Consider the following 24384-nt stretch of genomic DNA (forward strand, 5'->3'; position numbering starts at 1 on the left):
TCTCGACTCTATCGATTTTTCACAAACTTTCAATCAGTGTGAATTCAGTCGTCGAGTTTTACCAAACCCATTTTGATATGATCTTTAATTGACAAGGAAATTCGAGTTTACCGCGGATTGCATTGTCTGACAATATGTCAATCCATCAATCAGATCTGCTCCTATCTTTTCGTGTTGTCATACCATGGGGCTCCTTCCTGTCACTCACTCATTCATTCACTCATTCACTTCGTTCGGACTTTGTCTGTGGCATTACAACGCCTTAACAACTAAATCTGCATGCCGCAAGTGGCCATTGGGTCTCGGCTCTCGCATTGCTATTGTCAACAGACAATGAGTGCTCCATGGAACAAACAAACAGACAAAAGATTTTCACACAGACAGACAGAGACAGAGAGAGAGAGAGAGCGAGAGAGAGGGTGAGGGAGAGACAGAGACAGAGATATACTTTGCCTAGGCCATGATGAATGCAGAATAACATGGGCGAATTGGAGTTTTGGGCTGAGCAGTTTAAAGAGGGAAAGCACACTCACACACACACACATATACTCTCGCCTGATTGACTGATTGATGAACTGAGTAATATTTCTGTATGGAATCCATGTACCCAAAAATATACATATTTCTATATAGATTTATGCATCCAGTTTTGTACTTGAGTTACATGAGTTAGAATTGATTGACTGACTGAGTGATGTATGGATGTATAATCTATTTGACTGATTGATAGACTGACTGATGGATTTATGTCACTTGCATGTGGAGCCACAAGCTTTACTGATATGGATTGATGATTGATGGAGCAGAGACTGACTGGGACTTGACTGATGCACCTGTTCCCCAGAGCGACCAACTGATTGACCGATTGACTATGCCTGCCACTGCGCCCTTATACTCTTCTCTCGCCTTCAATATTGAGCATATGTTTACAAGTAGTCCATACAAAACGTAAACGCGTGTAAGCTTTTCATCAAACAATATCGCTGTCTCCCTCTCACACACTGTCTGTCTCTCTCTCTCTCTCTCTGTCGTTTCGTGTGTGTTTGTCGAGTGGGCCTGGGGTATACCTCTTGCCGTTCGGCTAGCTGGGACGAGTTTTGCCTTTGGGTTATTGCTTTATTCGCTCGGTCATTTATTCATTCATTTGGCTTGGTCATTCAGTGGTTCAGTTCGCTCTCACTCTCGCCCTCTCTCTCTCGCTCTCTGTCTATGTGTGTTGTGCTTTGTATACAAATCCAATTTCATGTGTCTTTTAGCAGCTCTTTTCATTGCCGTTGCTAGCTGCCTGCTGTTGTCCTGTCCTCCTCTTGTCCTGCCGCCTGCTGTTGCCCATCGCAACCTTCTGGACTCGCAATCAGTTTGATTTTCGGTTTCAGTTCCGTTTTTCGCTTCTTTGGCGTTTCACTGCCCTCCCACTCCCCATCTCATTCGGAGGGGCTGTGCTGCTTGGCCTATGCAAACAATTGGGGCCAAATGATATTTCGCAATGCCAATGCTTCTGGCTAAGCAAACAAAGAGAGAACTACAAAAGTATGCAACTTTTACCTATAGAGCGTATAGAGGTTCTCGATAAATCGAATCATCGCTCAAGCTCATTTCCAGCCACACTTGTGATATCCTCGAAATCGAATGCAAGAGTCAATCGGCTTACAGCCACTGCTCAGTCAATCAATCAGATATAATTGATATGAAAAATGAAGCTGCGTAGCTCATGCCTCCAAGAGATGCCCCACTTAATCAATCAATGTGTATATTCTGTGCTATATTATATGGTATGGGTGGATCCTTAGCCTGCCCTCGCTGGAGACAAACTCTTTGCTTCGCTGTTTGTTTTTGCCCTTCGCTTTTTTCGCTTTGCTCTTTAAATTCGCTTTGGTTTCTTTGCTTGGCTTTATTTGCTTTTCATTTGACTGCATTGGTCGAAAGTTGTGCAAATAAACCAATTTCTGATTTCTCGCCGAGGCATTCGCTCTTCGGCTGAGCTCTCAAGTGCCCATTGACAAAAATTAAAAAGAGAAGCAAAATCCCTTCTCAAGCAGCATTTGGCCTATAGAAAACACAAATACTTGACATCTACTTGGCATTCGCTGCGATAACGGAAAAGTTTTATCCCCATTCATATGCCTGATGCTGGGTGCATATTCGTTCATTATGAATGAACTTGTTGTATAAATGAATCACTCATCTAGCTCCACAGACGGTCTTATAAATTACTTGCTTGTGTTCGGGGAGTGATTCAACAGATTGAGCTATGAAGTGAACCACAGTGAACCGCGAAATGCAACTTATGAAAATGTCATTCAGTAATTCCATATGTGAACTAGTTCACAGTCGCTATCACTGGGCTAGTTCATTCAACTGTGAATGATGCTTTTATTGAGATGCACTACTGAGCTATCTCAGTGATGCCGGACACGAGGTTCATTTGAACGACTGACCTCGCTCAGTGAACTGTGAACAAGAAATCCAATTTGAGTCAGTAATTCCAGATATGAAGTTGTTTATAGCGTACGTTCAATTGAAACGTATCGATGCTGAACTAGCTCAGTGAACTGTGAGCAATATATTCGACTCAAATGGATCTAGATGCGAGCGGAGTTCAGTGAACTGTGAACGATAGTTGTTGGCTCGCTCGTTGCATACATATTGAACTAGTTCGATGAGTTCACAGAGTCTATGGGAATCTGCTCCCGAGTTATACTGATAGCATTGCTTGCTCGACTTTAGCAGGAATTTAAATGGGGATGTTTTTGGTGTTGCCACAAATTGCAGGTGAAGCGAGGCTTGTGCTGTTGTTGTCTACTGTTCATTAGTTTCTTGGTTTTATCACTCATTTGCCCTGCCACATGCCACATGCCCCATGCCATAGGTGCCGCATGACAGCTGCAGAGCACCCTTGACATTAACCTCCGACTGCACTGCCAGCAGCAGCTCGTCTCCTGCGTTGTCTTCCTTGGGTGCATACCCATTACCCATGCCAGCTGCTGCCGTGGGGTATATAGTTGATCCCAAGAAGTGCAGAGGGAGTACGCTCAAAACTTGTACAGGGTATCTATGGGCTAGTCTGGTTGCTTGCTTGAAGTGTTGCATAATTGTTTGGGCAAGGACCGCAGATGGCCATCCGCATAAGCTAGTGTGCTGGTGTGAGTGTGGGCGTGTGTGGGCGTGTCTGTCTAAGCCGCATTGCTGCAAATGAGCTGCTTGTGACAGCCACCAAGCCGAGTCGCCCCTTGCGTCATGCGAGCCTTGGATGTGGCTGGAAGGAATTGCTCCCCCTGCCACGCCCTGTCTGATTCGTGCCACCTGCTGCTGTGACTAATTAAAAATTAGCAATAACTGGCTACAAAATTTCCCGTTATACTTTAAGGCACTTCGCACTGCCTGCCCCCGCCCGACAGTCGCAACGCAATCGAGGCCAATGCTGGCAGGAAGCCGCCCGCGCGGTGGTGCGGTGGCTGGGGTCTTTGTTGGCCCATTCTCGTGGGGTGCTCCCTCCATGGTGGCTGGCTGGCTCCCAGATACTCGTTGTTTGTCGTAATCAGCTGAGTGAGCTGAACGCTTAAAACACTCGGCGAGGCGTTGCCATGCTCCTGGATGCTCCCGGTCTCGAGCCTAGCTGACCCGGCCTTAGCCCAACATTTCCCTCAGTCTCCCGTTCCCCGCCCGGCTGCCTGGATTGCTGTTGCTTTTTTTAATAAGCTCGACGCGAGTCGAGAGCCAGCACCGAAAGCTGAAACGCCCACACTTGACATCGTTTGCCAACTGCCGAGAGCCAGCAAATGTTTCTCTCTATATGCCATGCACACACACATGCACACACACACGCAGAGCAAACTTGCATCGAAACGTTTGTGCCCGACTAGAAGAAACCCTGATAAAAGTCTGGCACGACGCAGACAGAGGAATCCAAGTGAGGGTAGGCCAAAGCGTTGCTGATGTCAAAGATAAAAGTAGATATACATACATACATACATACACATATATGCAAATAGATTGCCCCAATCTAAGGCACGAAACATATGGAGACCTTATCGACGAGAGCAGCTGAGATACCCGTTCGTCAAACTCACTTTTAAGTGGTAGCTAAAACTTCCGGCGATGCCTCTCAAATTGCCGCGCCGCTAACTTGGCAAATTTGCAACACGGCAAAATTAGTTTGCATTAGTTTTTTCACCTTTTGAAAGCAGTGAACCCACTGCAAATGGGCAAATATACGTACGTACGTGTATGTGGGTGAGTGTGGTTACGTATGTGGTCGGCGGGGGGGAGTACGGGAGTTTCTCTTGACATGCATGCACTTATCTCCAGCATCGTCTATCTTAAACGCACAGTGGGTATTGCAAGTAAGTCTACAGCAATAATCATATTGGGGGCAATGCGCAATGGCACAGCACACACAGTCTACAGGGTATCTGCACGCTGAGCAATCGCAGCTAGAGGCACTCCCTCTCTCCCTCTCGCTCTCGCTCTCACATCAGATTGCCGTCTCTTGTCTGTGTCTCGATTGCTGCGACGCTTGACCCCTTGCACAATGCCCCATTCATTAGAGCAATCGCCTCAATTGATGGACTTGACAAACTGACAAAAACACTCTGGCATCAAATACAAGGCCTTAAGCTAGCAGCTCAGTTTGCGGCTGTTGCTTGTTGTCTCTCCCACTCCCCCCTCTATCTCTGGATAGAGCAAAGAGTTGTCAGCCCAAACGGCAAATGGAGCTTCGTTTCTATTAACTGTTGACAGTTGCCTTTTGCTCTTAACTGTATCTGTTTCTTGGCCTCTGGCTAGCAACTAAATTTACAAGTAATTGTGAAAGGCTCCCAGATATTAAATATAGATATAGAGCGAGAACAGGCCTGAAACTGAAGTTGAAGGTCCAAGAAAAGGTCCTCAAAGCTAGTTAAGTGTCTCCCGATCGAGACCTTAATTTACTATTGTCTCCCGCATGTCTAACTGTACTCAAGGCGCTTCTGCGATTGCTGAATAATTGAAATCTCTCTAATTAGCTGCAACTATTTGTTTGGCATGGCTCTTCAACACCTTCATCTGCAATTCAATTAGGTGCCAAAAATGAAATTGGAATTCATTAAGTCTATGCTTGTTTCTCACTCTGCTACCTCTGCCCCTCTCTCTCCCTCTTTCTGTCTCTGTTTCGCTTAAGCGTCGCGGTCTTAAAAGTTGACAGACAGAACGTCTCAGAGCCAAAATATTCCGTGCTCAGTTTCCAGTTCCGTTTACCAAGTGGGAAAACAGATGCGAAAGGCCAAACGAGAGAAGGGAAAACGATGAGAAGGAAATGAGGGAATAGAGACAGAGGCAGAGCAGAGAGGAGACTGGAGGGGGGCTAGAGGTTAGCGCCTAGGGATTGAATGACAGCCAAAACAACCGCAGCCAGTCCTTTTGCAGTGTATAAAAGTTGAATGGGTTCGCGACGTTGTTGTTTCTCTGCTCGCCCATTGAACCAAAGCGAGTATATGCGTTTCAGTAGGCACGATTTTACATCAAGTTAGCTAGATTAAACAGGCCTTGCTGAAACCACAGCTAAACATGGATTGTGTGAGCGGGTATAAGGTAGACGGTCCCGTTAGTAGACCTACCTTAAGCCTAGGGCTGTTCTCAAGGTATGCCGTAGATAGAACTTGTGCAGAAATCGATTTCCGTATCAAATTATCGATTTTCCAGCTTGAGCAAGCTCCTTCAAGTTCAAACTTTGGTCCCAGGAATCTCGGTGTCGACTGTGAGCGAGCATTGCGCAGTCGTTCACGCTAATTTGTGGCATTCTAAGTGGTTCTTGCTCGCCTGACGACCGAAAAAACCGCCATTAAAATAACTTTTCAGCTGCTGAGGACGGCTGGACGAACCCGCTGAGTGGGCGTGGGCGGTAGAGCGGTAGAGCGGCTGGTGGCTGGCGGTTGGCGGTTGGCTTACTGTGCGCGACTGCTCCGGCCTGGCCAAGTGGCAGCCAGCAGTTTTCACAGCAGTCACACAGCCTACGGCGGGGCAACTTTTCAAATTTAGCCGCTTGGAAAAAAGCAGAAGGAAAATCATCAGCACCGTCCTGCCTACGAAACAGAAAATCTTCTCAGTGTCAGCCCCTGCGTATACATAATGTGCTCAGCGTGCCATTGTTTCTGTTGCCGTTGTTGTCATGCCCGGCACTTAGTGTGTGTGTGTGTGTGTGTGTGTGTGCACAATAGATACGTGCATACATTTAGTGTGGATTACAGAATGTGAAGTAAGCTGTAAGCAAAACTTTTAACTTGCTAACGGGAGCTGAGGGGCTTCCTGCTCGAAGACCGTCGCGAATTTCATATGGGATGCGACACAAGTCAAACTAAGCTGCTACAGATGATGGTGGGGCAGGGTAGCTGCCAGCTGGGCATACCCCATTTTTGGTTCAGCTTGGCTTACAGTGTGAATCGCTGCTGTTGAGCTGGCTAAATCCAAGCCACAGATATACATATTTATATAGGGTAGGGTATTCACTAGTCGAGCATGCCTCTGCTTGCAGCGTTTTCCCGCTGCTTTGTTGGCGTGAAATCAAATTTGGCCGTCGCGTTGCTTCGTGGACGAGTCTTAGGGCTCATTGTTCGGCTCATTCAGGCCATTTAACAGTTGAGCTCTAATTGTTAACACACACCCACACACACACACACATACACACACAAACACACACTCGCACACACGTGCCGAGCTCAACTTGCGCTGAAAACTTTAAAGGTTTTCTCCAACAACTTTTCTCTCACAATTTTTGGTTTTGTTTTTGCTTATTGTTTGTGTGTTTCCTTTGTTCTCCTTTGTGTTTCTCATCCGCTGTTGCCTGTTGTTCACTCTAATTACTTGATGTATGTTCTTTATATTGCATGTTGTTAAAATCGTTAGCGAAAAGCGACAAGTGCAAAGGCGAAAAACTATCGAAACAGACTCAAAAGAAACAAGAAAACGCAATTGAAAAATGGACACGAAATTGGCGCAGGGTCAGTTTCCGGCCACGTTTCCGGAGACTTTCAAGAATTTCTTCGAGATGATGAACGAGGACGAGGATCACGTTGAGCTCTTTGCCAACCTGCTGGAGGATAAGGTACAGACGAAAGTCGAAAGGTTCCCAGAAAACTAAGCCCAGTCGCAGCCTCGACAGCATTCCCATTGCATTCCCATCCATCCGAGTGGCGTCTACAGTCGATGACCTCTTTGGACAGCTTCTGACCTAATCTCTATGTTTGCTCTGTTTTTCGTTTCCGGACTAGGTGATACCGCGCCGGAGCCCAATGCATGCCCAGCGGCAGCGTTGCGGCGGAAGCCTGCGCAGCCATCTCAACCGCCGGGCTGGGCATGAGCACATCCAGGCCCAGATCCACGCGCAGAGCCATGGCCGAGCGCAAGTCATACCTCCCACCCAGGATCAGATCCAAGAGCAGATGGCGAACCGCTCTCGCTCCCGTTCCCAGCAGATCCGCTACTCGTGGCAGCAGCCCGTTGCTCCGCAGCATCCCCATCCGCACCCGGTGGGTGCTCCACGGAGCCGCAGTGGCAGCAGCGGCGACATGAGCCGGTCCATGGCCGTGGATCAGGAGCTCGGGGCGAGCTCGGGCTACGCCCTGGGCCCACGAAGCCGCAGCCGGGGAATGCGGCGCCGGAGCGTGTCGGGCGTCGACGATCTGGGCGACTACGGCGGCGTGCTGAGCCACTGCTCCAGCACTGGCAGCAGCGTCGACAGCCTCGTCCACAGCCAGCTGATGACGCGCAGCCCGAAGCACTCGACGTTGAGCAGTCGCGCGCCAAGGCCCAAGTTGCCGGCCGACAGTCAGCAGCTGCCGCCGACCGCTCCTGCTTTCCAGCAGCAGCAACAGCAGCAGCAGCAGCTGGACCAGGATCATCTGCAGCGCCACCAGCAGGCACGCGACCTGCAAATGGAGTTGCACCAGCTGCGACTGGGACCCGACGGCGAGGACAACAGCGCCGGGCGGGCGCCCCAGAACTATGCGATGCCCCGCCTCCTGGCGGACAGCCCGAGGCGGCACTCGGTCATATTGGAGCGATCATACGACTTTGGTAAGCTATTCCTATAGGTATAGATGGTGCGAAAGAATGGTGAGTGTGAGAGAAAGAAGGAGGGAGAGAGAGAGGGGGAGAAAGGGGACTGATGGAGATAAAGATAAATGTGCAAGGACATCAGAGAATCGAATAGAGAATAGAATGGGAATAGAATGTGACTGGAGACATTCAGAGAGAGAGAGAGAGAGAGAGATGAAGAGAACTGCAGAATAAGAAGACAGCAAGAAAATGAGATGGAGATAAACACAGATATGGAGAAGAAGAGCAGAACCTACGCCAGACAGAAGAGAGGAATAGTAGGAAAAGAAAGAGAGAGAGAGAGAGAGAGAGAGAGAAGGAAGTTAGTAAAGAACAGTGTGGCTGGGAGAGTGGTGTAAGAAGGGCAGCATGAGTGATGGAGAGCAGGGAAGATAAGAAGAAGACGGAAAAAAACTTCAAGTAAATGAAGGGGAAAAGAAGAGAGAAGAAGGTGACAGGAGCACAAATAAAGAAGGGTAGATAAGCAAGCTGGAGGGACTCAGCTACAGCTAGCTAGAGAGTTGCGTGTATGTAAAGAGAGAGAGAGAGAGAGAGAGAGAGAGAGAGAGAGAGACAGAGAGACAGACAATGTGAATGCCAACAGGAGCGTATGGAATTCGGCGGCTTAAGGGCAAGCAGGTTAATTAGGAATAGGATGCCTTATTAAGGCAGGTGACAGCTAAAAACTTTCAGTGTGTGTTGTCAGCTCTTCTATGATGTGTGTGCGTGTGTGTGTGTGTGTGTGTCTGTGTGGGTGTGGAGCAACATGTGTACTATGAGAAGGGCGACATGCAGGCACCACATTCTCTATCGCTTGTCTGCGGGAATCCCAGTCAAACAAAGCGCACACACGGCGCTGGCGACAAGCCGCACACACACTCACACTCACATGCACACATACATACAGATGTACACATGTATATGCTTAATTAATGGCTGGCGAAAACAATAAAAATTGTTGAGCTTGAGCCGATTTCTGGCTGCGGCACAGCTGTGCGTCGGGTCTCCAGGTGGATGCCCCATTCATATTTCAATTAAAATTTCCCAATACACCCACACACCCGTCTACTAAGCCCACACGCACATTGATATTGAGAATTGTGTGGCAATTCCCTGGGCTGCCTACTTGGGGGCGCCTGGATGTTGCCCCATCAAAAGGGCATAATGCGTATTAAGTTTTCATATAGAGAGAAGAAACAAGCTGAGAAGGAGAGAGAGGAGGGGGGTGGGATGGAATGTGAGGGGGCGGGGCTGACATCATCTGGCGCCATAAAGCGCAAGTTAGACATCAACTTTAAACAAGTGCCAAATGAACAGTGAACAAAAACAGACAACAAAATGCTGCAAAGCGACAACTGCAACAACAACAACAACAACAACAACAATAATAATAATAACAGCTGACATTTTGCAGGAGAAAGAAAAGGTTACAACAGCTCAGTGAGCTCAGAGCTGAGCCCAAACAGAGCCAAAGCGATTTCCCTTTTTTTTGAGGGTCGGCCTTAAAAGCGGACAACGAAATACTTCCAACAAATAAAAGCAAGGGCAGATAGCGCAAAAATAGCAACAAGCGAAGGGTGTGCTGCCGTAGAGTATACCCTGCAATCGGTACGCAGAGGCAGACGTGAGAGAAAGAGAGACAGAGAGACGTTGAGTAAGAGTGGGTGAGTGGGGGGAGAGACTGATTGGAAAATCCGCAGGACTTTGACGACATATTGATTTACAAGTATATATCGATAGCTATCGATATTTTGCAGCTCAGAGTTTGATAAGTATACTGTATCTAATGCCTTTCACAATTTGATAAGTATTTCGATAATTATCGATTAATGAATACAAATTATTTCAAATTGAAGTATACGCTCTTCACTAAGTTCAGCTTGCAAAACTGCTTGTCAGCCCAATTTGCCGATAGTTATCGATTATGAGGAATTACTACGAGAAAACCTACGATTTTCGATCAAGTCACTTAGTCTGTGATAAATAAGATAAATGAGCAGCTATTGCAATCGAAATTAGATTTCCGATAGTTATCGATTTGATTAGAGCCATGAATTTGGTTTTGATTTTGATGAATTTGGTTTCCTCTCCACTATTGCGAGCTCATGCTCTACTCATGTAGACCCTTAGCATGCGGCAGGGCAAACAGGGTATGCTGGGTACCAGAAGGACCCTTGAAATGTACTTCAGCTACGTGGGCGATACACAGACAGCGTGACAATTTGTGCTCGAATTTGTGCATCGGTTAATCGGATCACAGGGCAGAGCATCGATGCCCATTGGAAAGTGAAGGCTTATGTTGGGCATAAACATATTATTAAATGCAAGTAATACGCTCGATAATCAACGACAAGAGTTCACTTAACAATAGGAGAATGAAACCTAATGACTGTCAAATGCTCTGAGCTATACCTATATAGGTCTGCCATCGGCGACCTTCAATTCCACAATTCCCCTAATCAGGCTCGTCTAAAACACTCTCACTGGGCATTTTACAGGGTATTCGAAAATGCTTAACACAACACTTTTCATTACTATTTAGTCTGGTTGAGTCTTCGAGTGCTTTTCAGCAACTTTTCATTGATTGAATTGATTTGTCGCATTGATTGAATTGGTTGGGGCTACCCAACGTGCGCTTCTCCAACGCTTCTCTAATCCCATTAGGAGCATTTTTAGAATTGATGTCAAAGCTCGGTCATTAAATTAATATGGCTCGTGTCATTCTTAAGCGGCTTTCCGATGGAAACAAATTAATAATTCAAGAAATGAATGTTTGTTTGAGGAAACAAGCGAATAATTGAGTGAACGACCCAATGAATGTGGTGGGTGACTGTGGAGCAATGATTGCTCTTTGAGGGTACAAATGAATAAATGAGTGAGTGAATAGCTAAATCGAGCAATGAATGAATGAGTATATGAAGAAATGAATGAGCGAGCGAATAAATGCTCCTAGCGGGCTCATATGAATAAATAAGTAAGTGAATATGACTATGTGAGGAAATGAATGAGTGAGTAAATGCAATGAATGACTGAATTAGTGAATCAGTTTGTCAATTGCTCAGTCCATCAATGAATCTAGCAGTTAATGCATCCATCTCAATCAATCTCATCATACCCTGTACTCATGATGCATGAAATACCCTCTATTTTCATATCGATTAACTTCAGATTAGCTTTGTAACATTCTTTCTCCGGTTTTATGATAATCGTTATTCGTTTACTTAAAGAGCAAAGCTAATAAAATCGTACTTTTTAATATGCGCATTCTTTAGGCTGAACCCACACAAAGCTTGAAGTTTATTGCGGAACACGACTGATGTATACCCTATACTCTTTTGCCTAAGCCAAAGTATGTACTAGATATGGAATGTGCCCTGGGTAAAGGAAACTCTGTTTCATACAGACTAACTAAGCTATGCAGTAAACAGATGGCCACACCCACACACACCTACACACCCACACACACACACTTGTACACATGTGCAGTGGAGTCTTTGAAATATGTAGGCAGCCAAGTTTTCGGTCTGAAAACATACTCATATTTGACTTTGGCTTGACTTTGACTTCGATTAAGCTAACAAACTGGCTGCGCCCGTGTGTGTTTGGGCGTGTGTGTGTGTGTGTGTTGCCCAGGTGTAGCTCCGACCTGGGTCACAATTCGGCAGATTCCATGGCATGGGAAGGGACCAAGAGTCGGGTCCATAAATGCCACTCTGAGCAGCAGCCAAAGTCAGTTCTGAGCCATGCCTTTTGGCAGTTGGTCAGCATTAATTTATGACCAACTCTGTGTGAGTGTGGGTGTGTGAGCGTGTGTGTGTGTGAGTGGGTGCAACGTCTGCCTGAGTGGGCCTCTGTGCAGCTACGCAATTAGAGCAGAGCCAGAGGCAACTGGGCAGACTTAATCGAGTAATTATTTATGGAATTGTTCAGTGAGCAGCTCCGTTGGGGGAACCAGTCGAAATGAGCTAGTTCGGCGAGCATTTAATGATGCAGCTTATCAGAAATGCGCCTCATCATAGCCTGAGCTAGTTCAGTTCTTATGGCATTCTCGATAGATGGGCGAGTCGACTCGAATTGAATGTGGGCGTTGGTCCCGTTGCCAGGCGAGGCACAAAGGACGAGCCCGCATATTTTTCGTTGCTTCATGGAATTTCCTTTGGCTTTCTGGTTGCAGATGCCAGCTTTGACGGCAGCGATGGCACCGTGCCCTCGCCCGCTCCCCAGCAGCTGGCCTACAATGTGCTGAGGCCGATACTGAAGTCGCAGCAGCACCAGTCGCAGCAGCAACAGCAGCAGATGCAGCAGCAACAGGACCAGCAGAAGCTGCAGCACTTGCAGCAGCTGCAGAGTATGCAGCAAATGCAGCAGCAACAGTTGCAGCTGCAGCAGCAGCAGCAGCATCAGCTGCAGATCCAATTGCAGCAGCAACAACATGAGCTGCAACAGCAAATACAACAGCAGCAGCAACAGCTGCAACAGCAACAGCAGCAACAGCTGCAACAGCAACAGCAGCAACAGCAGCAACAGCAACAGCAGCAACAGCAGCAGCAACAGTTGCCGCCGCTATCCCAGCAGCCGAGCACATCGGCCCAGGCCCATCTGCATCGCATATTGCCGATACCGCCCGTGGCACAGGGTAGCTACCAGCGCATGCAGCACAGCCGCAGCAGCTTGCAGGGCGGAGTGCAGCGCAACACGAGCGCCGGCAGCTCGACGGCTGGCTACGGCTACAACATGCAGAGCCAGCAATCGCAGCAGTATGAGCTGGGCGAGCAGCCGGAGCAGCAGCAGTACTACGCGGGCTACAGCCGGACGTACGGCTCGCAGGGGCTGCACGGCGAGGGCCGTTGGCGCGACGAGGAGCCGACCTCCTCGGCTGCAATGGCAGCGGACCCCATGCACAACAACTACCAGGATTTTCTGCAGGCGGCTCCGGATCCAGGACCCGGAGCGGGGCCGGTATGTATGAAGCCATCAGCCCATCAACACATCTTAAGCTAGATCACCTCTATCGGTCGACTGAACTGAGTTCGTTTGTCTGTTTGCTCTTCATGCTCGCCCTTAGTCCTACTGCTACTCATTCCATCTATGTTCATTCCTCTATCAGGCCCACTGGGCGCAAATAGTTGATCTGTTTATCTACTCAAATATTATACTAAAGCATCTCTCGCTACTTTTTGCCATTGCAGCCCAGTATGAGAATGCAGAGGTCACCAAATATGAATAGACGCAGAAGCTCCTCGATTGCAACTGGCGTGCTGCACGGCGATCATGGCTACGGCTATGCCAACGACAACAAAAGTTACGCTGTCGAGCAACAACAGCAGCAACAGCATCAACAACAACAACAGCAGCAGCAGCAGCCAGAGGAGGAGCACGTGGAGGAGGTGGAGGAGTTGTTTGCGTTCCCGAATAACAGCAACAGGTAGGGGCAGCTAGACACGGATCCTTTTAGCTCGTGATCTGAAGTGACAGCAACAATTGCAGATGCAACTGCAACATCTGCAACTACTGCAGCAACTGCAGCAACTGCCTTGCCTTGCCTTGCCTTGCCCTGTCTTAGCCACGTCTCAAAGCCAACAACTCGTTCACCTTGTGGCCAATGAACTCGGCTCTGATTAGATTCAATTTACTCTCACATTTGCAGTTTATTCGCTTTGCTGTTGCTCAGATTCGACATTCAAATGATAACAACAAGAAATTCCAATTTTCGATTGTGCCAACTTGATATCGATTGGAGCCCTGATTTTACCAATTTCGAAAGACGGTGCTAAAAAGTCGCTCAAGCCCGATTTCTTGCATTACATCACACTTTCAGTTCTTCGATAAATACAAATAGCCTAACTTTTCTACCTTCTTTGATTATCTAATATGAATATTTATCGATTGCCTTTATTTATGTAACTTAAAGATGTTTCAAGTTTCTATAGATTTTTCTGCATGCAAGACTTTAATATATAAAATTCAATTCTTTTGCACGGGCATTATTATGTTCTTAATTGAATTTCTTCTGAAAGCTCTGAAGACATGGCCTTCTGTCCGCTTCTTCCTCCTTGTTCTTGTCCTTGTCCGTTCGCTTCTTCTTTGTCGCTTGAAGGCAACGAGGAGAAAATTGAATGAGCCTTAAGTAGAGCAGGCTCCGCGATTTTTCAGTTAATTCCACGCAATGCGATCGCCACCCTGGGTCAGTTTCGCTGCAATGGGCTGGCAGGCTAATTATCGACTGTCAATGCAATTTATTTAAGGTAGTGGGCCTTGTACTTATGCTTCACACTCTGGTTGCAGGGAGCGGATGACGCTGGCCAAGTCCCCGCTTGGTCGGGCCATCGAGAGCGGCGTGCTGACCTTCCATCAGGCGATGAGCGGTGCGGTGTCGCCGCAGTACGCCGGGGTGGTCACAGGAGTCGGAGCAGGAGCTGGAGTGGGCTCGAGTGCCAGCGAGCTGGACAAGTGCCGCCTCGGCTCCAGCTCAGCCTTGGCGGCTGTGGCCGAGCACACAGCGGAGACAACAGCAGGAGCAGCTGCAACAGCAGCGCCATCTGGCGGCGCAAACGCCACCAGCTCGACCACAGCCGGCTCCAGCGATGAGGTGCACTCGCCCGTCGGCCACAGCAGGGCTCTGCAGCAGCAGTACCACTCGGTCAACAGCAACCAGCAGCGCGAGCGGGGCGTGGGCGAGTCGTCGGCCAGCGTTGGCTATGGTAGCTCAGCCACCATAGCCGTGGCCGTGCACATGTCGGAGCGACAGCGTCTGCGGACGTCCAGCATGCCGGCAGAGAGTCGCAAAGTGAGTATGCTCAGCGGTGTTTGTCCATAAGTCACTAAAGAACTCGATTAGCTAGCTAAGTGTTTTGAAATTACTAAACAATTACCAGACGGTGCTTAATAATTACTTTAATTACACCTAAGTACGGCCTAAATGACTCTCCTAATTACCATCAGCAACTGAGACTAACCCTATGAGTACTATCTGGTAGGTCTATGTCAAGTGATCCCCAAAATAACATTTGATTACTTATCTGAGTAGCTATTAGAAGCTAGATTTTTCAATGGAATGCTTAATACTCGACTCAATTACTTTAATTACTCTGGCAATTACTTAGGTAATTGCCTTCTATTGCAACCGCTTTGGCGTATATCTATGCGCAGGCATTTATCTAAGTCAAATGAATGAGAGACAATTCAGTACCTGGAACCGCCCGACACCTTTTGATCTGTTGCTAATAAGCCAATTCCCTAATTCCCACGACTCGGCTTTGGGCTCATTGAGTTTGTCAGCTGATGACATTGAACGACAGTTGCCAGAGTGGAAATGACTAGAGAAGCCAATTCATTTAGATTAGAGTATACAGACAGAGACAGAGAGAAAGAGAGAGAGAGAGAGTGAGCGAGGTAGATGAATGCTTCAGCTATATCACATCAGCTAGATACGTTCTGCTTCTCTTCTGTATATGTGTGTGAGTGCATAGAGGATTCAGCATGGTATCTGCTAGTCGGGCACTCCCCACTGGAGCACACTACTCCTTTGTTCTTGCTTTTCGGGACATGCACATGGGATAAAGCTTGCCCTAGGGATTCGATGGCAACATACATAAGTACGAACGAACACGCCAGCCTATCTTGTTAATATGAAAGAACACTCATGCACACACACGCACACACGCACACACACACACACACATATAGTAACCCTAGCTCTTCAGCTGAACATATTGCCAAACAAAAATGAGGGAAAAAGCGGGAATTACTTGAAAGCCCAAAGGCTAGCGGATTCAATCCCAGCTGTGGCTCTGCCCGAGCTGCAATTGTGAATTGCTGGAAATGCCCGCTGTGTGCACAAAGACAAACACACAGACAGCCCCCCTGGCGAACCCCGCCGCCTTCCCTCTGGCAGTTCCCCCCCCGGGTTGTCAAGCCCGGATGGAAGTTGCAGTTGCCGCTGGGGTTGGGGTTGAAGCATAGCAGCGCGGCAATAGACAAGCTTTTACCTGTCTATGTGTGTGTGTGTGTGTGTGTGTGTGTGTGTGTGTGGGCGTATAGGCGTGGCCCACACAGAGTCACTCTTGACATTCTTTTGACTGCAGCAAGTGCAGCTTTTATTTTGTTGCCCTGCCTGGCGACGTGCTTTCGCCATTGATTCGATTCCTTTTCTCTTCTATTTGAGCTGTGGCCTGGAGCCGTCAGTCGTCCCCAGGCGGGTGGTGCTGGTGGTGCTGGCGGTGTCGCAGTGCCAGCTGTCGTTAAACATGTTTTGCCATTCGAAGCCACGAAAATTTCATATGCAAACAAGTTTTTCCGACCCGATTGCCCGACAGAAGTCAGCTGGGCATGAGCTGGAGTCTGGCGTGGGGCTGTCCGTTTTTGGGGCACTGCAAGCTAAACGGGCCAACAGGACAATCAACTCACGCCAGCCGCGTGCCACGCCCTTTCGAGCGGCTGCAGCTGAGTTTTGTGCGCGAGTGGGAAAACTAATTACATTAGCGCTGCAGCGACTAGATAAGTGCAAGCCAGATAAATTCCCCAAGCGAGTTCGAGAGCAAGAGTGTGTGTGTGTGTGAGCGAGTGTGTGTGTGAGTGTGTGTGTGTGTGTGTATACACAAAGTATGTGGAGCAACAGGAAGGCAAAGACTGGCACAAGTAGGATGTGAGTTAGTTAGTTGCCATAGTCCTAACCATAAATCCAAGTTAATGACTGGTATACACACACACACACGCACATATATACACACACACACATAGGCATACATTCTCTAAATGCAAGAAGAAAATGAGGAAGAATGAAACGTGAAAACTTTAGTTTCGCCAAGAATACCCACACGAGAGTCGCACACACACACACACACACACACACACACACACGCATGCACGCACACATATTATATATTTATACATGCTTTATGTCTGGCTGAATGCTCTACGCACCGGCCGCACCGTCAGTCCAGCCAGCGAGTCGAGAGGCTCGCGCCTCCCTCCCAATTGACAGTTTGCTTCGTCATGCCCAATGGTTGGCATAGCAGCTGCCCCAAAACAATCAAGGGCATGGCAGCCGGTATACATCGCTGTCAGGTTGTCCAGTTACCCACACCCCCAGCACCCCCCACTCCCTCACCCCCTCACTCTCGCACCGCTTAATACATACACTAAAACACACAAGCGAACTGACAGCAAAGAAAAATACAAATTTGAGTTCTTTATCGCATTTTTCGTTTTCCAATGAAAACGCGCAGCAAGAAGAAGCTGAAGGCGAAGCAGGAGCAGAGGAGTAAGAAAATCTTTGGTATACTTAAATGCTCGTTCACTTGGTGCTAAGCAGAGTCGATGGGCTTTGTGTGCATCGAGCATTCAGAGACTTGATAGACGTATATACATACGCCTCCATCTTGAGGGGGCGTGGCAGACTGTGGACAATTATATATGTATGCAGTCTCAATACCAACTTGAACGGGTGTTAAGCAGTCAGTAGGACTCGACTGCCACGACGCTCATATTTGTTTTGGTTTAGTTTTGACTCGCACATTGTGAGATGTCTAATACGCCTGAGCGAGCTTTTCCATACACCCCATATATGTATGTATTACCATCATGTGAATATGTGAATGTCTTTCCATAATATATAGCTCTATATGAGCCTAGGATATGCCTAAAGTTGTAGAATCCAAACATTCGCAATAGAATAGATATATATTGAATAAATGTATATTTCAGAGACATTTGACCTAAGAGAAACGTTCAAAATAAATGAAATAAAACTCATTAAAGACTTTGCACAGTAATTAACTTAGCCAAGGCAGGAGATGGACGTGAGAGGGAAAGAAATAGAAGAGCGGGAAAGAGAGATTAAAGATGGGAAGAGCTGTAAGCGAGAATTGAAAAGTCTATAAGGGAAGGTTCAGTAAATGGATAGAGATGGGACTTAGCGATAAGTGCATGCTGAGAGAGTCTTTGGGCTTGTATTCAATGTGCACCTGTTGCACACCTGTTGCACCTCTTGCAGCCCCGCCTGGCGGACACGCGTCGCTCGGCGATTCACTGTGGCGCGGATGTCGAAATGGATTATTATCGCTTGCGCAGCTTCAGCATTACATCGCATGGCGTTTGCAATCTGGGCGATTCATTACGGTAAGTGGGTGTGCCATGCACACACACACACACACACACACGCACACACACAAGACAAGCAACTCGCTGTGACATGTGCCTTCTTATTGAATTTAAATTCAAATTGTCTTCAACAGCAGCCGCAGGTCACGTTCTATCAATTCTGTGACATCCAATGGCACCTCGAACAGCGGCAAGGATCGACACAATAGGTGAGTGAGACAAGAGATAGAGAGAGCGAGAGAGAGAGGGGAATAGTAAAAGTGCACGTCTTTCAACGTGTCATGAATTATTCGTTCAATTGAACTTGTGAGTAAAATAAATAAATTATATCAAATAAACTGAATGTCGATATGAACTAGTATTGCTACAATAAGTTGAATTGAACGACTTTACACGAACGAACTACATTGCTGAACCCATTCAGGGTTTCCATATGAGAGCTGATTAGCAATAATAAGCTCCATGAAACGACTCAATAATAATGAATTTCTGAACTAGTTCATTATTAAGTGAGTGATGCTCGCTCCAGTAGCCTTAGTTCTATTGACTTGATGAATACTTTTGTATTAATATATCGTGAGCTGGTTCAACAAAATGAACCAGTTCATTTATGTCATTCCCATCAGCATAAAATTCTGTTGCCTACATTTGAGGGCAGCTCTGAGCTCCACCTAAATTTTGCGTTTGTCGATTTTCGATTGCTGTATTGTGCATGAGCTGAATTGCTCATGAGCTGAACTAGTGTGTGAAATGAACAATTGAATTTGCTCATCAAACGGAACCGGAATGAGCAACTCTTACTGGTTGACTCCAACTGTCAGACGCAACAGACGCAATAAATTGTTCATCAGAATGTTCACAATGAACCATCGACACAATGACAGTGACACACACACACATATACACCCATACACACACACATATACACACACACATACGTACACACCTTTACACCGACCTCTACTAACTTTATATATCCTTTCCCTACACAAGAACATTTTTCGTAAAAATTTTGGTTCTTCTGCCCCTGCGTCTTCCTCTTCTTCGTTTTTATTATGCGCCGCTTCGCTCTTTTATTATTATTATTATTTTTCCCTTCGCATTATTTTTGTTGTTGCGAGCTGTACAAACGCATTGTCAAAGTAAATTCCAGTCTTTATTATTGTTGTTTACTCGGCAACGGCAACGGCGACGGCGACGGCGGCAGCCACGCGCCCCCTGCTTGCCCCCATCCCGCTCCCGACGAGGCTTATTATTGTTATTAGATGAGGCTAGGCCTCTGCTGGCAGTAAAATTATAAAATCGTAAAGTCGTAAAATCTAATTCCCCAGCTGTTTGTGTAAATAGCCGAAATAGCAATAAATACACTCGCTGGGAAAGCCAAGCGCCGTTACCAACAATTATCCGGCTACTCAGTACTCAGGAACGGGCATACGGAGAGCATTACCGAAAGTGTATGCTAATGCTCCCCGATTGAATCGTACATGCTGCTCAACTGGAGGCCACTCTGCACCTCTATAGGCAGCAGAGAACAATCGGGCCACGATTGAACAGGAGATTGTCTGAGGGAATACGTCATCGGTGAAATTTGATTGATTTGATTGATGATGTCACTAAATTGTTTCTCCTCTTGGTCTGCTTTTCATGCTTAGCAATGCGTCGGCCGACATCCCGGAGGCAGAGGCGAGCAACGTCCAGCCGCACTCCCAGCGGGCCAACGGGGAACACATTCCGGCGTACAAAATCGCCATGCTGGGCGGATCCGGAGTGGGCAAGACAACGCTGACATATCAGTTCACCACCTCGGACTACATCTGCGCCTACGACCTGAGCCTGGGTAAGTGCCAAATGGGACACGTGTGCTAAACGACATCGTTTACGCTAATGTGGGAGCTTTTGGCTCTTGGCCCATTCTATAGTGGATTTGGGCGTGGGTTCGAATTCGGGTTCGGGTTCGAGACTGTGGCTTTTAATCAAACGCATTTGCATTTTAATTATGCCACAAACTCATAAAATATGAAAAGCGTCGCTGCTAATTTCATTAACTTTGCCAAGGGGCAGGTGAGACGGTCCTCCTTGAGCTCTACGGGCGCGCTTCTCGCCTGACTTGTGATCCATAATGGATGTTATTAAAAGGATTTTCCATATCTAGCAACGAATGGGCCGACAATGGCGTGCAACACGTGGCCCCTATTAGCTCATGGCTCGGTTCGCGCTGCGCTATTTCGGGTCTGCGCTAATTCGGATTTCGCCTACACTTCCACAGCGCCCGCTCGCATGCTCAAGTCATCTCGGTTCAGCGGGGCATACCAACATGGCTTAGACTAAACGAGCAGCAGCAGCGTCGGGCTCCGACTCTTTAAGTCTTTGAGCTGTGGCAACTGCGAGGCTACTTAACGCATCAGAAGGACACTGCGGGCTTAGCTAGTCAAATCGGAATCGTTTCCATAGAGTGTGTGCAATCGCAATGGGAAATGGCAAATGTCAAATGGGAGTTGGCATAACAAATTAGAGTCTCTGGGCGTAGCAAGGATTCACTTGAAAATGACATTTTAATATCGAGTTTAAACTTTATCTAGAAATGGGGTATACGGGAAGAGCTGCAAGCTATGATATATGATGTTTCACTGCAAAGATAGAACAAGTCAAGGTAGTTTAGTTTAGGCCCCCTCAGTCCCTACTCAGAAAAGAGCATTTACTTTACTCCACATACTACTCTACACACTTCACATGCTAAGTAAAATTGAGTTCGAGCTGCAGGACGTGAGTGCAGTTGGCGTCCCGATTCCGTGGCTTGAAATTGGTTTTCTATTAGTATTGGGATTTGGGGCACTGCGTGTCCAGTTCACGCTCCGCTGAGGATTGAGTGTGGGTGACCTGAGCAAACCCAGGGAAACAGAAGGAGAGAGAGAGGAGCAGGGGATGAGGGCGCAGCCATTAGCTTAATCTTGCTAGCTGCATGATATATGCGACTTGCGTGCGGCAGCAATAGCCGGAGCAGGAGCAGGAGCAGGAGCAGGGATAGACGTGGAGGCTTAGCTAAATGAAAGAGTGAAAAGTGAATGTGAATGTGAAAGCATAAATGCTGAAAGCATGAAAGCACGAGAGCTGCAAATGAAAATGGCGTAGGGTAGTCCTGAGAAGGGGAGCCGGGGGCGGGGGCAATCCGGCTGAGGCACTGGGGCATGCAACATTTCTTTGCACGTTGCAACAGAGCGCGTCGCATCGCAGGAAACAAAATAAAATTCGCCAACTTTTAATTAGCACTTGAGTAAAAGAGCCGGCAAAAACAACTTTATATGTGCCACACGCAACTTTTATTGTCGTACCACCACCCACCCCCCACACCCCCTGGCAGCGCTCAACTAAAGTGGGAGGGGTGGTGCAGAAGGGGGCCACGCCTCGCTAAGCGTGGGCTATTGTTAGCATATGTTAAATGGCACATCAACCTGAGCAACGGTTAAAGCACGAATCTAGCCATGGACTCCGTATACCCTGTTTTCCCTGCATGGCGGGCATACGCAATCCCTTCTCGGTTAATGATGACAGATTTCTTCCGAATAGCCAAAAGAGTTGTATTTACTATACGCATCAAAAGGTTTCTTCAATAGTAGTCGATTATAATCGATAAATATACTTTACCTAGGTCAGTCCCTTCTGTTCTTCTCTGCCTCGTTCCCCTCTCCTCCTCTCTTTCTTGCTGTCTCGCTCGGCTCTCTCTCTCTCTCTCCTCTCTTTATGTCTCTCTCTCTCTTTCGAATGCGACGTCAAAGCAAATCAAAAGTGCAGTAAACGAAATAAATAAGAAACCATTTCCAAGCCATGAGAGGGGGAGGGGGGCGGAGTAGAGAAAGGTAATTTCTCGCTCTTTTTGAAACCTTTTTTATTGCCACCTTTGGCAAACGAAACGAAATCCCACTGACTGCGCTTGTTATGCGGCTGCACGCCCATTCAGCGAAATAGCCAGCAGAAGCTATAAAAAAGTAACACGATCTTCTGAATTGATTGACAGAGAGATACCCTGTAGAGCATACGATCTGGGGAGTATTGAGAATGGAAATCATTTGAGCACTTTTGGGCAGACCATCGAGCAAAACTACTTTACCAGTGTTGCCTAATGCTGTTGAGAAGGGGTTGGTCAACTCTTTCAGATATCAGGATTCACTAATATTATACTGGCTGCGCTCTAAAGTCAAAAAGTACTGCAAAGCAGTTAGGTAAACTATTTTTTGCAGTCCTTGCTCCGCTGCTCTCTTAATAAAAAGTAGTGTTGCTAAACGTTAAGTGGCATTGAAACAAGTTGCCTAAATCTTAGATTTTCCTTATACACTACGGAATGGGAGTAGTGAAAAAGTTTTGTATAATGCGCCAATCAAGGTGTTCCTTAAATAAAGCATTAATATTAATGCAAAGTTTTTAGCTATACCGAGTATGGGAATGGATATCATGTCTCTCTCTCCCACTCTCTCTCTCTTCTCTCTCTCTCTCTCTATCTCTCTCTCCCACTTTCTCTTCCTCGCTGTCCAGCTGTCAGTGTGGGATTAATTAACTTGGATTCAAAACTGCATATGCAGGCAGCTTTATGTCTGGCGGTTGACTTGCAGTTTAGCCCCATTTGTAGCGCTCCTTTCATTAACAGTGTTGCATAACGAGCTAATTGACATGCAACTGCTGCAATTTTAGTCCAGCCAGAGCCAGAGCCAGATCTAGAACCGAAACATGTAGCTGCAGACGCATGCCAATCATGTGCCATTCAAATGGCTGCAGTTAATGCAGTCAATATGCAGAACGAGATGAACGAATGCACACACACACACACACACACGTATATGTATATATAATTGTATATGTATATTATTTGGGTAAATATGTCATTAGAGTAAAGTGAATGAAAGTGTTGACACATTCTTAGCTCAATTTGCTGGCATTGCTAACATTCTCGCTCTCTCTCTCTCTCTCTCTCTCTCTCTCTCTCTCTCTCTGTCTATTCCTCGTCTAGATGATGACTATGGACAGAAAACGGTGTCCGTGCTGGTCGACGACATTGAAACGGACTTGGAAATTATTGATCATCCGGCCTGCGAGATGTCGGTAAGTATCTGCCCAGTTGACTGGGTTACCCACAATGCACACACGCACACACACACACACATCCACTCTCTGGGGCAGCTGCTGCATTTGACACTTATTTTCAAATGTCATTAACACTGTTTTCCTTTATCGGCTGCTGCTTGAGGGGCCAAAGCGCACCCCACATTGAGGCAAACGTCTTCTTACATGGGCAGCCTTGCCAGCCAGTCTGTCTGTGTGTGTGTGTGTGTGTGTGTGTGTGTGTGTGTGTGTGTGTGTGTGTGTGTGTGTGTGTGTGTGTGTGTGTGTGTGTGTGTGTGTGTGTGTGTGTGTGTGTGTGTGTGTGTGTGTGTGTGTGTGTGTGTGTGTGTGTGTAAGCCAAAAAGTCAAGCAAAGCCATTGTGTTACACACATTTACTATTACTTTTGAGCAGTGCTAGATTCTATAAATTGAATATACTCTAATAATAGCTGTGGCTAGCAAAACTGAGTTAGACACATATATCATATCATATCATCTCTATGTAATCAGGAGTACTTTCCTTCCAATTTGTTGCCTACTTTTGTGCGCAAATGAACTGTAATCGGGCACATTGCAGTTGCAGGAAGGAGCAGCCTCCATTTCAGGCGCTTCGCACACAAACACAACTGCCACCTAACGGTAAACATGGAGGTGTGCACACAGCTAACATTGCTAAGGGCTAGATATTTGACAATTCGAGCCAACTCGAGCGCCTCTTCGCAAATACCAAGGGAAACACAGAGAGTATTAGTTAGCCCTGCAGGGAAATTGTCATCAAATAATTTCGATTTCTGATTTCCAATTGAGCAGCCGAGCCGAGAGACCGAGTCTATTATATCGAATTGCGTACATCTCTATGTCTATGCCATTTCAGACCGAGGCGTTCTGTGCCACGTACAACATTGATCTGTTCGTTGTGGTCTACTCCGTGGTGGACCGCGGCACCTTCAAGGCAGCCGAGAAGGTCCTGACCTACCTCAAGGAGAACGACATGCTGCTCACGCGCGGCGCCATACTCGTGGCCAACAAAACGGATCTGGAGCGGCATCGCGAGGTGTCGCGCCAAGGTGAGTCCCGCAGCTGGCGATTCGCCATTCGCTTGCCATTCGCAGTAGCACGGC

The 24384-nt window shown here is 47.1% G+C and overlaps 1 protein-coding gene across 4 annotated transcripts in view; it reads left to right on the forward strand.

Annotated features, from left to right (window-relative positions):
• LOC108655625 (uncharacterized) overlaps positions 1-24384 on the forward strand; it is a 44859-nt gene that overhangs the window by 17031 nt on the left and 3444 nt on the right. For 2 of the 4 annotated variants that reach the window (XM_089263671.1, XM_089263670.1), the window contains exons 3-12: positions 6880-7078; positions 7245-8049; positions 12245-13029; positions 13260-13495; positions 14356-14857; positions 18065-18189; positions 18306-18380; positions 19824-20008; positions 23171-23262; positions 24138-24330. In XM_089263671.1, the coding sequence (XP_089119797.1) occupies positions 6953-7078; positions 7245-8049; positions 12245-13029; positions 13260-13495; positions 14356-14857; positions 18065-18189; positions 18306-18380; positions 19824-20008; positions 23171-23262; positions 24138-24330 (3124 nt within the window). In that variant the 5' untranslated portion in view covers positions 6880-6952. The remainder of the gene's footprint in view (positions 1-6879; positions 7079-7244; positions 8050-12244; positions 13030-13259; positions 13496-14355; positions 14858-18064; positions 18190-18305; positions 18381-19823; positions 20009-23170; positions 23263-24137; positions 24331-24384) is intronic. The other 2 variants (XM_089263672.1, XM_089263673.1) reach the window with 2 other exon arrangements.

This window comes from Drosophila navojoa, chromosome X (assembly GCF_054131105.1).
Source record: "Drosophila navojoa isolate 15081-1374.11 chromosome X, UAZ_NAV_1.0, whole genome shotgun sequence".
Taxonomy (NCBI): domain Eukaryota; kingdom Metazoa; phylum Arthropoda; class Insecta; order Diptera; family Drosophilidae; genus Drosophila; species Drosophila navojoa.